General features: G+C 48.1%; 1 protein-coding gene across 2 annotated transcripts in view; it reads right to left on the reverse strand.

Moving 5' to 3' along the window:
• The window catches only part of USP34 (ubiquitin specific peptidase 34), a 1,940,069-nt gene that overhangs the window by 89,669 nt on the left and 1,837,004 nt on the right, over positions 1-13,396 (reverse strand). For both annotated transcript variants that reach the window (XM_069234398.1, XM_069234397.1), the window contains one exon: positions 11,726-11,805. In XM_069234398.1, coding sequence (XP_069090499.1) covers positions 11,726-11,805 — 80 coding nt within the window. The remainder of the gene's footprint in view (positions 1-11,725; positions 11,806-13,396) is intronic.

Genomic DNA, 13,396 nt, shown 5'->3' on the forward strand with positions numbered 1-13,396 from the left:
TGAGTGGGTGAAAGTCTAGGCTAGGAGAAAAGCCTCTGTCCTTTTTTGGGTACTAGTAAGAAGCAAGAGCAGGCACGCTCCCTGTGGCTCCATTGGCCAAGAAAACCTACATTTCTTGACGGAGCAAAAAGAGATGTCCTCCGTCAGCCAATCCTAAGTGGGTAGTGGGGTTGTGACAAAGGGCAGGGAGTAGTCCCTTTGGGCTTTCTGGAATACCTGGAATACCCAACAGTGTGATGTTGCTGACCGCAGTGGGGGAGGTGATGGCATATCCTGCATCCCACTGGATGCCCATGATGGTCTAAAGAGGCTTGGAGGCAGGTGCTGCCAGGGAGGAGGTGGACAGACCTGAACACTGGCCATTTGTTCTATGTGGGACCCGTGCCCTTGCCAATGAAAAGGTTGGGAAGCCTGCTGGCTTGGGGGTGGGGGTGGTTTGGGAGCTGTTGGAGACCTTTCTTTGGCCACAAAAGGGATGAAAGGCAGACTGGGATTGGAGTTTACAAGGGGCCATAGACAACCCAAGGACCTGGCCATGGCTCTGCTGTCCTTGAAGCACTCTAACGCTGAATCCTCCGTGTCTACAAAAAGGGGAGACACAAAAAGACATGTTCATGAGGGAAGCCTGGACATCCTCTGAAAAGCCAGATGTTTCTAGCCAGGCTTGGTGCTGCAGGAGCACAGAGGATAACATTGCTCTGCCCAGTGAGATGGGTATGTCAAGTTAACATAAGATGGTGAACTTAGCTGTGTCCGTCCCATAGGCAACAGCCAGAGAGAGTTTCGCCCAGGCCTCATCTGGGACTACAGGTAGCACTTGTGCAACTGAATCCCAAAGCGTATGGGAATAACAGCCCAAAAGACATACCGTGTTCACCGACTGCAGTGCCAGTCTGGCGGAAAAGAACATTCTCTTACTGAAGGTGTCCAACCTCTTGAATTCCCTATCCAGTGAAGTGGTAGAGGACACACTAGGGTGGATACAGGATGGGGCGGCCAAGCTGTTCGGGGTGGGTTGTTGGGTAAGCAAACTGATATCCCCTGGATCGGGCCAATGATGGCGGCCAATCATCCTATTAACAGAAGCCCCTATGCCCCCAAGTAGGCCGCTCATAGGGTCTTCATTGAATGGAAATAAGGGTTCTGAAGGGGTGACTCCTGCCTGAAGCACCTCTGTCAAGACATTAGTCTTTACTGTCATCTTGACTGTCACTGAGTGTAGGTTAAAGTCCAGGGCCTCAATGACACTGTGCACCACCATTGCACACCAGGTTCCCTGCTCCGTAGCCATAGTAGGAGGGAAAACCAGGCCAGTGCCTATCCATCAAATATGGCACTGGCTCCACGGAAAATGTTCTTGGTCGCCGCCTCAAAAATCTTCCTGATCTAGTGTGACGCCAGGGATATTCTAAGGTAAGGAATCTGCAGCTAGAAGTCTCCATCAGATAGGTCAATTCATGGCATGGAATATGTCATCCAGTGGTCCGGGGGACACTCTGCAACTGCCAGTCTTGGTGGGCAGTCTGTGTGGGTGGTCTCAGGGTCACTGACATGCTCTGTGGTGGTCGGCTTTTAGGTCAGCCCACTTGTAAAAGCAGGATTACTAAATCACGGCCCACACTGCCAGTAGTGAGTCATTGGAGTTTGCCTCGGGTCCCTGCGGCTCCTAAGAACTTTCAGGTTAGCATTTCCAGGTCCAATACACTAGGTGTAGCAAAGTACCCTCTTTCTTGGCATGGTTACCTCCATTTTCTGCCTGTTGTCAGTGTGTTTGACTGTGTTCACTGGGATCCTGCTAACTAGAACCCCAGTGATTATGCTCTCTCCCTTCTAACTTGGTAACTTGTACCAATTTCACCCCAAGTGTGGCATACTGGTGCCCCTATTTAAGTCCCTAGTATATGGTACCCAGGGCATTCGGGTACCAGGGGATACCCACGGGCTGCAGCATATATTATGCCACCCATGGGGAGCCCATACAAAGTATATCTGCAGGCCTGCCATTGCAGCCTGCCTGAAAGGGTGCATGCACCCTATTTTTCACCAGGTCACTGTAAATCACCCCTATGGCAGGCCCTCCTAGCCCAGTAGGCAGGGTGCAAGTACCTGTGTGTGAGGGCACCCCTGCACTTGCAGAGGCGCCTCCACAAACTCCAGTGCCATTTTCATGGACTTCGTGAGTGCGGGGACGCCATTTTCTGTGTGTACTGGACATAGGTCACTACCAAGGCATGTTTGGTATCAAACATGTCAGAATCATACCCCAATACTGTTGCCTGTATTGGAAGTATGATTCCACTCTGGGGGGGTCATTAGAGGACCCCCAGCATTGCTACCACCAGTCTTCTAGGGTTTTCTGGGCAGCCCAAGCTGCTGCCACCCCTCAGACAGGTTTCTGCCCTCCTGCTGCTCTCACATTTGGTGCCCTCCATGCATAAACCAGTCCACACCGGTTCAGGCACCTCCAGTCCCTGCTCTGGTGCGAAACTGGACAATGGAAAGGGGAGTGACCACTCCCCTGTCCATCACCACCCCAGGGGTTGTGCTCAGACTTCAGTCAGAGGGTTCCTGGGTTCTGCCATCTTGAATCCAAGGTTGGCAGGGACCTCTGGGAGCATCTGACTGAGCCCCCTCCTGATAAGATGCTCACCTGGCTAGGTGACCAATCCCCCTTTCGGGCTATTTAGGGGCTCTCTCTTGGGTGGGTCCTCAGATTCGGCTTGCAAGACTCCAGCAGGACTCCTCTGCAACCTTACTTTGACTTCTAGCCACTGGAACTGCGACTGGACCCTCCAGGAACTGACAATCTACAGCCACAAAGAAGACTCTGCTTGCAACATTGTTTCCACTGCTCCTTCCAGCTTCTGCAACATTTCCCCGGCTGTGCATCCTCTGAGGGCAGCAAGTCTTCAGTCTGCATGAGAAGGAAGAAGGAATCTCCCTTGGAGTGAAGGAGTCACTCCCCTGCATCCGCAGGCACCTACTGCAACGACAACCGGCTGCGTGGATCTCCTCTGATCCTGAGCTGCGTGGATCCTGCATCACGGGTGGTGGTCCAGAGTAGTCCTTTTGGTCCTCTCTGCCAGCTATCCAACTTTGGCAAAGGTAAGCGCTTGCCTTCCCACGCAGGACAGTACCCCCAAGCACCGGGCCTCTTGCAGCTGCCAACGCTTGTTTGCATCTCCTCCAAAGGAACGTCAGGCTACCTGCAGCTCCAGCCTTCAGCACTCCTAGCTGCAATGCACAGTCCTCTGCGTGGTTCTCCTGCAGCTTGGGACCCTTCTCCTGTGTGCTGCGTGGGCTCCTTCTGCAACTTCTGTCCCCATCTTGTGGACTCCTGTGGGTGCTGCCTGTGCTCCTGTGGGCTCTCTGTGTTGCTGAGGGTCCCCTCCGACTCCCCCTCCTCAGTTGAGTCCTCCTTGGCGGACACCGGCAGCACCACTTTCCGCCAACCGCGATATTTGCCTTTTCCAAGGCTTGTTGGTGGAATTCCTGCACCAACACCCGTCTGCAACCTTTCTTCCAGCATGTGACATCTTCTGCATCCCTCAGGAACTCTCCTCCGGCTCCAGGGATGCAGTTCTGACCTTCTCTTCATCACCGTCGACCAACTCCTGCAAGTGCAGCTGGGTAGGTAGTAGCTCCAACTCTCCCTGGACTCCTCTGTGACTTTTGGCCTTGGTCCCCTCTCTCCACAGGTCTTCCTCTCCAGTAATCCACCACTGGTTTCTTGCAGTCTTGTCTGGGTGTCTTCTTTTCTTCTTTTCCTTCCTCTTGGGTGGTTTGAGGAAATCCCAGTGATTTACTCCTGCGTTCCTGGTACCTGGGGGTGTACTGTATTACTTACCCCTGTGGTTTTCTATTACTCCCAGCTCCCCTCTACACATTCCACTTACCTAGGTGGGGGTCCTGTGTTTGCATTCTATTTTTTCACTATATGGTTTGGGCTCCCCCTAGGGTCACTATTGTCCAACTGCATTTGCACTGTTTTCTAACCTTTTCTATGCCCACTACTGTTTACTAGTGTATATAATTAGTATATTACTTAGCTCCTATTGGAGGGTTGCCCTTCTAGTATTGAGTGGTATTGTGTGACCATATTTTTTGTACAACTGAGTGTTTTCTTTCATGTGTTTAAGTGCAATGTGACTACAGTGGTTTTGCATGAACTTTGCCTGTCTCCTAGGTAAGCCTTGGCTGCTCATCCACAGCTACCCCTAGAGATCCTGGCTTCTAGACACTGCCTACACTTCACTAATAGGGGCGACCTGGTATAAGGTGTATGTACCTTACGTACCCACCACACACAAGGCCAGCTTCCTACACTAGGACACTGCACCATGGAAGAGCTGACAGAGTGAGGCCACAGAGCTCAAAACAGTAAGGCCATCTTGTTTGCATGCCATGCCACAACACCCCCAATGCGTGACAGATCTTGATGCAGAGGATTATCCACCTCGTAAGGTCCTCTTCTGCACAGCTTTTCTTTTCTTCTCACGGAAGAACCATACAAAAAGCTGATCGTCCACACAGTGCTCCTTGGTATGATCAATGTAAAAGCTTAAAGCCATTTTGGGGTCCAGATGATGGAGCCTTTCCTTCTCTTTCGAGAGGGGCAGACAAAGAACACTGGTAGAGTGATGTATTGCCCCACATGGAAAGGAGTCACAGCTTTAGGCAAGAATGCTGCCTGAGCCCTCAGCACCAACTTGTTTGTCTAGACAGCACTTATGTGATGAGCCAATGTATTCGCAATGAAGAAGACAGTTTTTAGGGATGGAGACACAGTGAGCAGCTTTGCATCAGTATGAAGCACAAGTTGCTTAGGTTTGGTAACGCCTTTTCTGGTACAGATTCCATGTAACCGTATATTCCTCACCTTTTGAATTTCCCCAGATGCCAGACAGGATCTGGAAGATTTTTGCAGTGACTCCCTCATGTGATGGAAGATGGAACTGTGCACTCTGCACAATGCCTGTCCTGCCCCAGGAGTGAGGTTGGAACCACTATATCTGCACTGCTTCCACCTGCTGATGTCAGTTTCTTTCTGGTCTTAGTGTGCCCGTCTGATGCAGAGCCCACGTAAATCAGAATAAGCCAGTGTGCAGCTCTCTAATTTTGCTATCTTATTAATGGGCTATATGAGTTATTTACGCAGAATGGGGAGGAAGCTGAGACGGTGAATATTCTGAGGCTAGAGTCTCTAACAGAAAAGGCGGTAAAAAAATCTAAGTAACTTGTTCTTCTGAAACTTCAAACCACAGAATCTCACCATGTGAATAGACACCAGAACCTGATGGTGGGTGTCTGAAATGACTGAGACCAGGAAATCCTGCAGGACACATCGGACTAAGCTTCTTTCTGCCACTCCTGGCTGTCCAGGGAATAGAACTTCATTAAAGTGAAGGGATGCCTAAGTACCAACCTGCCAAATGTCCATGACTGTCACACCACACACCAGTGCAGTGGTAGAAGCCTTCGCACCAGAATCAAAGTTAGTCCTGCATCAAGTTTGGGAGGCACAGAGAGAACATGGTAACATGGAATGAATTGGGATTCACCTTGCTGGTGGAAGCCTGGACCATGAGACTCTGGAGCAGGATGCTCTCTAAGGAATTCAGGGTCACCAGCAGCTGGTCTATGGTGAATGGCCACCTGCCTACTGACTGGTGGGCAGGAAGGGAGCTTGCACCAAGTGCCCATTAAGGTGTCAGTAAGAGCTCACTGAATGAAGGACTCAGCTGAGCCAGACCCAGGTTGTAAAACATCTGTCTTGATTTCAGCTGAAGGCAGATGTAGGTCCAGGACCTCAGCCGCTCAACGAATTACCACAGCAAGGAACCACTCTCTTCCACTGGGGGCCCAGGATATGAGAGCAACCCTGTATCAGGGGACATATCTAGCTCACTGGCTTCCTGTAAGTCTATGTAAAGACTGTCATCATGATAACGGTGAGTTATGGCGGCAAAATCATCTCAGTTCCTTATGGTGTTTGTAGGAACTTGGCTCTGTATATACTAACTCAAAGTGAGAGACAGTGTGCACAGAGTCCATGGGGTCCTCCTAGAGCTTTAGGGACAAAATTAGATAATACTAATGCTTTATTTTGTGGTAGTGTGGTCGAGCAGTAGGCTTATCAGAGGGTAGTCAAGCATTTGTTGTACACATACAGGCAATAAATGAGGAACACACACTCAAAGACTTAACTCCAGGCCAATAGGTTTTTATATAGAAAAATATATTTTCTTAATTTATTTTTAGAACCACAAGATTCAAATTTTAGGTAACTACATAAATTGCAAGGTACTTTACACAGGTAAGTATAGAACTTTGATTTGAAACAGTAGTACACACAGTTTTGGTTAAAATGACAAATAGCTATTTTAAAAGTGGACACAGTGCGAAAATCAACAGTTCCTGGGGGAGGTAAGTAAACGTTAGTTTTACAGGTAAGTAAAGCACTTACACAGTCAGTCTCCTGGCCATAGGCATCCCACTGTTGGGGGTTCAAGGCAACCCCAAAGCCCTCAGCGGCACAGGGGCGGCCGGGTGCAGTGTGCAAAGTAGGTGTTGTTTGCCGTAGAAAACAATGGAGGGACCCGGGGGTCACTCTGGTGATGCAGGCAGGGCACAGGGGGGCTTCTAGGGCCAGCCATTGACTGGGCTAGGATGAGGGCCGCCTGCTGGTCACTCCTGCCCTGGTAGGTGGTTCCTCTCGGTCCTGGGGTTTGCGGGTGCAATGCTTGGTCCAGGCGTCGGGTTCCTTTGTTACCAGGCAGTCGCAGTCAGGGGGAGCCTCTGGAAAGTGTGAAAACTCACGCTTCTGGCGGAAATTGAGAGTCTCTTTAAAGTTGGTTTCTTGTTGCTGTTTTGTAGTTGTTTCTGGACAGAGCCACTGTCCTCAGGAGGTTCTTGGTCTTTTAGGTGCAGGTCAGTACTCTGAGTCCTCAGAGGTTGCTGGTCCTGCTGGATGCATCACTGTGCAGGTTCTTTGAGTCTGGAGAGAGGCCGGTAGGGCTGGGACCAAGTCAGCTGTCGTCTCTGTGGGCTTTCAGGTCAGCAGTCCTCCTTCTTTCTTCAGGTTGCAGGAATCTGATTTCCTGGGTTTAGGGTCACCCCTAAATACCCAACTTAGGGGTGTGTTTAGGTGTGGGGGCAGTAGCCAATGGCTACTGTCCTGGAGGGTGGCTACACCCTCTTTGTACCTCCTCCCTGAGGGGAGGGGGGCACATCCCTATTCCTATTGGGGGAATCCTCCAAAACCAAGATTGAGGATTTCTTAAGGCAGGGGTCCTCTCAGCTAAGGACACCTTAGGGGCTGACCTGACTGGTGGGTGACTCCTCCTTGTTTTTCTCATTATCTCCTCCGGTGTTGCCTCCAAAAATGGGGGCTGTGTCCGGAGGGGCGAGCATCTCCACAAGCTGGGATGCCCTGGGGCTTTGTAACAAAAGGCATACGCCTTTATGGCTCAAAGCCAGGTGTTACAGTTCCTGCAGGGGGAGGTGAGAAGCACCTCCACCCAGTGCAGGCTTTGTTCCTGGCCACAGAGTGACAAAGGCACTCACCCCATGTGGCCAGAAACCCATATGGTTGCGGCAGGCTGGCAGGAACTGGTCAGCCTACCACTAGGAATTGGGCTGGTATACAGGGGGCATCTCTAAGATGCCCTCTGTGTGCATTTGTCAATAAATCCAACACTGCATCAGCACACTGGCATCAGTGTGGATTTATTGTGCTAAGACGGTTGATACCAAACTTCCCAGATCTCAGTGTAGCCTTTATGGAACTGTGGAGTTCGTAATTAACAGACTCCCAGATCATATACTCTTAATGACTACCCTGCACTTACAATGTCTAAGGTTTGGCTTAGACACTGTAGGGGCATAGTGCTCATGCAACTAATGCCCTCACCTGTGGTATAGTGCACCCTGCCTTAGGGTTGTAAGGACTGCTAGAGGGGTGACTTACCTATGCCACATGCAGTGGGTTGTGGGCATGGCACTCTGAGGGGAGCGCCATGTCGACTTAGTCATTTCCTCCCCTCCAGCACACACAAGCTGTGAGGCAGTGTGCATGTGCTGAGTGACGGGTTCCCAGGATGGCATAAGACATGCTCCAGCCGTTAGAGACCTTCCCTTGCCACAGGGCCCTTGGTACCAGTTACAAGGGACTTATCTGTGTGTCAGGGCTGTGCCAATTGTGGGAACAAAGGTACAGTTTAGGGTAAGAACACTGGTGCTGGGGCCTGGTTAGCAGGGTCCCAGCACAATTTCAATCATAACTAGCACCAACAAAAGGCAAAAAGTTAGGGGGTAACCATGCCAAGGGAGGCATTTCCCTACAGCGTTATGTTTGGGTGTTGGGAAGCTCTGGTTAGAGTCAGAACCAAAAAGACAAAAGACAATGGAGCCTCTGAGGGCACTTCTGCGGTACAGGAAGAATATGGTCAAACTCTGGTTGTATGGGGGCTTGATTTACTGTAGCGGATTTGAAGCATGAACTCAGGAAGTCAAGGTGATGCTGGTTTGAGCTCGGACAAAGGGAATCAGTACAGTATTCTCCTCTTGAGTTGGCGACGTCGGCACCAATGTCAATGAAGGAAGGACTTGACGTGGCTCTCGGAGACTGGCTGGAAGTTTGCCCTGGAGTCTGTACTGTACTGTGCCTGTGACTGGTCCAAAGGGTCAGAGTGAGCCAAGGATGGATCCTTAGAGTGCATGCTTATCCTTGGGGCCCAAGGTGAGCCAAAAGACTACCCAAGATATGTAGTCGCTGATATCCCAGGAAACACAAGGCACATCAGGATCAGCTCCTAAATCAGACATTGATCGGCACCTTTACGACCTCACAACTACTCTTTAAGAGTATGACCCAGTGAGGTTAAGCCCTGCTCCACTTTCTTATGTTTTTGCTTGGACTTTGACTTACAAGAGGATTTCGATTGTGAAGATTTCTTGTGGGAGAGGGTTTGCTTCCTCGACTTGGATCTGAAATGGGACTTACCCAAGGCTCGTCACTCCTGCCTGTATTTGGCAACATACAGTTTTCCAGTCTGTAATCTCCTTTGAGTGCTTGAGGACACACTCATCGCGTGACATACAACGTGCAGGTCCATGAACAGACAGCTGTTTTCTACAACCACAGCCTGGTTTGAAGCCTCTAGTTTCAGGAGGGGATATTGTTCCCATGCACATTTGATTTTGTTTTGGAAGTCATCAAAAGACTAACAAAAGTGTGAGCCGAGCTTCAGATTCCCGTTTGAAGGTGCAAAAAGAAAAGGAATGGCGTTGGCACCCAGCGGAGGCATTTGAATACAGCTCTTCTCCATCACTTTCGGGTTGAAATGAAGTCTACATGGAGCAGCATGTCACTAGCTGGTGGTGTGTGGGGCACTGCTATGAAAAGATTCCAGATAGTGGGGGAACCTGGGGAATATTCTAAAAGTGAGGAGGGAAAAGTAACCCATTGGAGCGGGCCATAGTCCTCTGTTTGAAGTGCTTTAGTACCTAATATGCCTTCACTCCAAAGAGTCTGGCTCTGTCAAATGGCATATCTTTCAACAACACTTGCAAGTCTCTGGAGAACACAGTAGTAAGCATCCAAGCAACAAAACTGGAGCCCGTGAAACCGTCTACCCAGCCAGTAAACGTCAGACCAGCCACAAGGATGTATTTTGGCACATCCAGGCTGTCACATAAGGTCAGAGCAAAGGAAGACCGAAAGTTCTCATCAACAGCATGCAAGATTTGGCACTCGCTACCCCAGAGACATATATAAAATGACTCAAAAGGCATACAGCATTCATTGACCATAGCGCAAAAACGACAGAAGGAAAACATTTTTGCCTACGGTGTCAACCTTTTGGACTACCTATAAGGAGGGGCAGAGGTTAAGTATTCTGGTTAACCTAGCTAACGGAAGTCTGAATGGTGAGACTTAGCAGAGTCAGAAGGATGAGTCTGCACGAGCAGGACTGTAGCTGACTGGATACCTTGCATTGCAGAATTTCAGTCAGTAAATTTGCTGTGGTCTCCATGTGGGAAACTGTAAATCAAGACATCTGCAGCACAGCCAACATTTACCAAAAAAAAAAAAGACACATTCTCCTCAGTGGGAGGAGCAGGAGAAGCGCTAGGCCAAATCCAGCTTAGTTTCAGGCAAAGTGTTTAAATCAATAGTATTCTGAAGGATGAAGTGGAGCCAGCATCAATATGAGAGATGATTAAATATGCTGCCTCATCATTATTATGGAAATTTGTGTGAGCCGATGAACTGCATCTAAGTCAGAACCAAAATAGATTCCACCCTCCCACAGCATTGGTGTCAAAGCAAGTGAAGAATAGGGGAATCTTTTAAGTGTTGTACTTTAGTTATTTCAAAGCACAAAATAAACAGAACTGTCTGAAGTCGATTTGGATTAGATATAGGAGATATAGGAGTCGGGGCAGAGTCTAGAATTAGTGGGTCTGGAAACGAGGACAGCTCTGAGTGGACACTAATGGCAGCACCCACGGCAGAGTTGTTGAGGTGCTGTCTGGAGCTACCTGAGGGCCAATCTGAGGCTGAGCCTGGGAAGTGCCAGCTGGGAAAGTACAACTGGAGACCCCCAAGAGTCCAGGAAGCCGAAAAGCATGCCACTCAATAGCTGCAGCGCTCCTCCCTCATGGCCTCAATCTGCTGTGGAGTTGAAAATGCCTGAGAGATTTAGGGGGCATCATCTCCAGTCAAAGCTAGCTGCTCCCGCCAAAGTCACAGCTTTATTGTCCTGACTGGGATTACTTCCTGAGTAGGACCAGTGCCAATGAGTTGAGACCTGCTAAGCATTCTTATGCTTCCATACATAACAAGCTTTTCTACATTGTCTTGGTCTTTCCAAGGATGACAGCCAGGAACAGACTCGAGTTACAAAAACAGGAGTAGCCACATCTTATATGCTTAACTACTCTGAGCTTGGCTTCTCGCTACCCGATGGCCTCTAGATGCTTCAAGGAACATTTGCTGCAGGTCTTGAGTCATGTTTAAAGACACAGCACAAAAAACATGGATGGTCTGACTAAAATCCTGTAGTTTCACAGGGAGACATTACTGCATACTGTCAGAGTACTTTAGTGTTTTTTTTATTTTTTTGCAAAACTAATAAAAAAGAAGGCGTCATATCCATGTTGAAGAGCATGAAAAAAGAGGAACTGTTATTCGGCTGTCATAACTTCCACAAGTGGGACAGAGCAGCTATGGAGTCTGATGTCACATGCCAGAATGCGGGAGTGATTGCTGGACAATTATCTGGATCCAGTCTGGCACCGGGGAGGATTTAAAAAGGTGAGGAACCTGCGGTTAGTAGTATTCATCAGAATAAACATTGTGTTGAAGGACAGTTTGACGATATTTGCTAAAAAACGATTTATGTAATAGAAGGAGCTCTGGATTCTTGGGCCTGTGGAATGCAGAAAAAGGAACTTATGTCAGTTATGAGGATGGCTTCTTTATGGATTGTGGTGTCACATCAAGACAATGAGATTCATAGTTGAAATTGCTGTTGCACGAGTTATCGCCATTTAAGAGTGATTGCTGGAAAAGCTTTTTCCAGATTCAGTTTGGCACCCTTGAAAGAATAATAAAAGAAAAAGAATCTGCAGGAGCACCAATGAACAAAGTTGTACAAAATATTTTGATTTAATAATTTTTCTTACTTAATGTTGGTAGTACTTCAACATTAAATCTTACCGGAGACTGGGATAGTTCTGTCCATAGTTTGGGGAACAATGCCACATGAAGGGCTAATCCTTCATATGCAATTAGTACACCTGTAAAATAAAGAAACACATTATTTGCCAGCAATGTTTTTTCACTTATTTACTTCAGTTACAACAAGGTATGCATATGCCCCATTCCACTATGAAATAAAATAATCAGGTCAATTTGAAGTAATTATAATCTTTGCCAATGGGCCTCTCAATACAAAGAGCAAGTTACTTACCTTCGGTAACGCTTTTTCTGGTGGATACACTAGCTACCTGTGGATTCCTCACCTAATGAATTCTTGTCATGCACAGCATTCAACGGAAACTTCTTTCCAGCTCTGCACGTCGGCGAGGACGTCACAATTGCCCGACTCCACGCGGCTCAGCCTGGCGTCATTGAGGCAATAAGAGGCCCTCGCTGGCGTGCTGACATCAGTTTACGCTATTTTTGAAGTGCCTTTGAGACGAATAGATAAACATTGACATTCCAAACACTTCATATCTGTATCCAAAACCTTTATGGAACACACATAAGCCAATAATAGTAACAATACCAAAGCACGTTCGTAAAAGTTCTGCACAATCATGAACAAATATCAAAACTAACAAATAGAAACATAAATGCAAATATATATATATATATATATATATATATATATATATATATATATATATATATATATATATATATATATATATATAATGCACAATCTCAAAATGCAGAAAGAATAAAACACATATGTAAACCCAAGGAAATCTCGGTATGACCAGACAGACAACAGGGAGGCGGGAGGGACCGTGAGGAATCCACAGGTAGCTAGTGTATCCACAAGAAAGAGCGTTACCGAAGGTAAGTAACTTGCTCTTCTGATGGATACAACTACCTGTGGATTCCTCACTTAATGGAGTCCCAAAGCAGTAGTACCTCAGAGGAGGGTGTCCGTCTGGTCATATCAAGATCTCCTGCAGCACAGACCGTGCAAAATTACCATCCCTCCTCACCTCTGAATCCAAGCAATAATGCTTAACAAAGGTGTGGAGGGAAGACCACGTCGCAGCCTTACAAATGTCCGCCACTGGAACACCTCTAGCCAGGGCCGATGTGGTCGATTTAGCCCTGGTGGAGTGGGCTCTTATCCCCTCAGGAGGATCTTTCTTCACTAATGAACAACATATCTTAATACAAAGAACGACCCACCTGGATAGCGTTCGTTTGTGGACGGCCTTCCCCTTCCTCTTCCCCACGTATCCGACAAAGAGTTGATCGTCCAAGCAGAACTCTCTCATTCTGTCTATGTAAAAGCAGAGAGCCCTCCTTGGGTCCAGTCAATGGAGCCTCTCCTCCTCCTTAGATGGATGCGGAGGAGGGTAGAATGTCGACAGAGTGATGAACTGTCCCAAATGAAACGGAGTCACTACCTTGGGGAGGAAAGCCGCCCTGGTCCTCAGTACCACTTTGTCCTTATGAAAGGTTGTAAAAGGTGGGTGAACAGAAAGAGCTTGAAGCTCACTCACACACCTAGCAGATGTGATGGCCGTCAGAAACACAGTATTTTGAACTAAAAACCTTGAAGGGCAAGAATGAAGTGGCTCAAAGGGGGATCCCATCAAAAAGGTTAAAACCAGATTTAGATCCCACTGGGGCATGATAAAT

Source organism: Pleurodeles waltl, chromosome 5, assembly GCF_031143425.1.
Source record: "Pleurodeles waltl isolate 20211129_DDA chromosome 5, aPleWal1.hap1.20221129, whole genome shotgun sequence".
NCBI lineage: Eukaryota > Metazoa > Chordata > Amphibia > Caudata > Salamandridae > Pleurodeles > Pleurodeles waltl.